Source organism: Galeopterus variegatus, unplaced genomic scaffold, assembly GCF_000696425.1.
Source record: "Galeopterus variegatus unplaced genomic scaffold, G_variegatus-3.0.2 Scaffold13946, whole genome shotgun sequence".
NCBI classification, from domain to species: Eukaryota; Metazoa; Chordata; class Mammalia; order Dermoptera; family Cynocephalidae; genus Galeopterus; species Galeopterus variegatus.
Genome location: NW_007740057.1, coordinates 4,000 through 6,718, shown reverse-complemented (window position 1 = coordinate 6,718; position 2,719 = coordinate 4,000). Strand labels below are relative to the sequence as shown.

General features: G+C 36.6%; 1 protein-coding gene across 1 annotated transcript; it reads right to left on the bottom strand.

Moving 5' to 3' along the window:
- Positions 1–953: 953 nt before the first annotated feature.
- LOC103581791 (vomeronasal type-1 receptor 1-like) lies at positions 954–1,847 on the bottom strand. The gene has a single exon (XM_008563542.1). It carries the CDS (start codon positions 1,845–1,847, stop codon positions 954–956), a length of 894 nt encoding a protein of 297 aa, XP_008561764.1.
- Positions 1,848–2,719: the final 872 nt, after the last annotated feature.

The window sequence follows — 2,719 nt, the reverse complement described above, 5'->3', positions numbered from 1 at the left end:
TGAAGACTGAAAATTTCAACTAAGGAGAAGGAGGATGCAAAACACATGCCAAGAGAAAAAAAAAATACTTGGGTCAGCGTCCATAGAGATAGAAAGAAGAAGGCAAACGTGAACATTGCTAAGAAGGTAGAATGCATAACAGGAGCGAATTTCTCTTGGAAGTGGTGTAAGAGTGAGAAAAGTGATGTTGATTTCTATGGCTGTGTCTCAGCTAATGGCAGATTTTAGTTCAATCACTATCTTTTGTGTTTTCAGCACTTTCTTTTTAAATTATATTTAAAAACAATTGACATAAAATTTAACATCTTAAGTATTTTTATGTGTACAGTTAAGTACTGTTAAATATATTCATATTATTGTACAACCATCACCATCATCCATCTGTGTAATTTTTTTTATCTTCCCCAATTGAAACTCTATATCCGTTAAGTATGAACTCACCGTTTCCCTTTTCACCAGACACTGGTAGCTAGTGTTTTACTTTCTGCCTCTGTGAGTTTGACTATTCTAGGTAACTCAGATAAGTAGAATCACATATTTGTCCTTTCGTGACTGGCTTATTTCACATAGCATAACAACTTCAAGGTCCATCCATGATGTGGCATGTATCAGTCACAATGTCGTTCATTTTTAACACTAGCAATATTCCATTGGATATATACACATCAGTGGAATTGCTGTATTATTTGGTAGTTATGAAATAGGAGGTGCTCAGTTTCCATGGGTTCAGGAAACACACACCTGGGTTTCAAGCCACTCCTCAGGGCCTCAGTCCCCTTCTCCATGCCCTCTCCTAGAGGATAGTTACTATTGCTTATTGGACCTATTTTTAGTACCAACATGGAGAAATTGGGACATCAAAAGGCAGACTTATGCAAATCCAGTGGCTGGACATGCTCAGTAGAAAGGGGTTTTATAACCCTAGTAGGTAAGCATGCTCAGTGAAGTGGAATCTATCCTTTTCGGGTATCACTAAAAATAAACACAAAGGGGCTGAATGCTGGGAAGCCTGAAGATATGAGGGATGAGGTGTTTATCAGCCAAGGGATTGGGTTTTGAATCTGGGTTATCCAAAATGATAACATGCCAGATAGAGCATGAAAGGAGACAAACATGCTCACCAGGATCAGGATAATGCATGTGGCTCTAGTTTCATAATTAGCTCTGGGTGAGAGCCTGCTGCTGTGAATGTGTTGTACCTGCTGCTTGTGTCTGTACAGAAAAAGGACCATGAAGCTGCTAGTCCAGACCATGAGGCCCCAAAACATAACATCAGTGACCAAGAAAATGACTGCACTTACTGAGAATACCAGTCTCCCTAAAGTGGGTGAGGAACAATATCTGTACATTTTTTCCATGCTCATGTTTTTGTTATTTGTTGGGCCAGTTACATGTTTTACAACAGAGATATTTAACACAAGATGCAAGATCCAGCAAAGAAAACAGCAGAAAACAATGCACTTTGAAGATTTAATTTTGAGTTCCATCCACAAAGAGACACTGGGGCAAAGTTTCATGGCCTGAAAGCCACTGAGGAGGCAGGTGGTGCTGAGAGTAACTCCTCTGGCCACTCTGTGTAAACAGAAGACAACTTTACATCCAGCCTCTTCCAGGAAAGATTTCAATCCAAAAGCTGCCATTGTCTGAGGGATCCCTTTAGAGACAATAACCAAGTTGTTAGCTAAGACCAGCTGGGTGAGAACCAAGTCTGTGGGTCTCAATCTCTGTGCAGTGATAAAAGTAAAGTTATAAAGGCAAAGGAGTGAAGAATTTCCAAGGATTCCAGTAGCAGTCTGAGTGAGTATGGTAATACCCCAATTCAAGTTAATATACACCAATCCATCCATGTGGAAAAGATGTTGAAGTTTGAATTTATTTAAATCAGAAGAATCTGGAGACTGAAAAAGAAAATTGGGCTATTTTCATTACATCTAGAACATGCTTTTTCTCACAAAACCCATTATTCCAAGTGAATATGAACATTAAGAGCAGATCATTTGTAAGTAAAAAGCTATTTCTTGCAGAATTATTATTTGTAACAGCACAATGACTGGAGTCTACCCAACCTCAATCAAAGAGAACTTGAATAAATCCCAGTGCATCCCCACGGTGAAGCATGGAGCAGCTGTGTACGTTATAAGGATGTTCTATGACAGCTGACACTTTGGGACACACAGTTTTATGGAGGGGGCAGGGATAAAAGAAAAATAAAACACAGACATCATGTGCAATTAGCTTTACTATAACCGAAGATAAATAGTATCTTGGTACACTGTGTGTGTGTTTGTGTCTATTATTTTATATTTATAACATGAAAGAAGAAAGCAAATCCTTTAAAGGTGGGTAGTTGTGAGGGACAGAGGAAACTGCAGAGAAGACAGGATAAAGTTAGACTAATGTGATTGTGTCTCTCTTGTTTTGGTTTAGAAGTGCATAATTTTTTGAATATATCAATAGGAAAATATATTAAATATAATCCACAAACCTAAAAATGAGCCCCCCAAAAACATAATTGCATGAAAAATTAGGACTTAACCAAGCAAAGAGAAATTATTTTCACTAAATTTTAAGGAAAATTATTTCACTATAGTTTTGTAAATGATTTATATTATGTTATATATAAAATATGATTATTTTATGATAAATTTGAATATTGTAAAATAAGATATGTGTAAAATAGTCAATATTATTTAATATTAATTAACATATAAATATGTAT

What these genes read in the sequence shown, in the direction of transcription:
- LOC103581791 (XM_008563542.1), bottom strand. Translation starts at nt 1,847, where the DNA reads ATGGATGGATTGGTGTATATTAACTTGAATTGGGGTATTACCATACTC.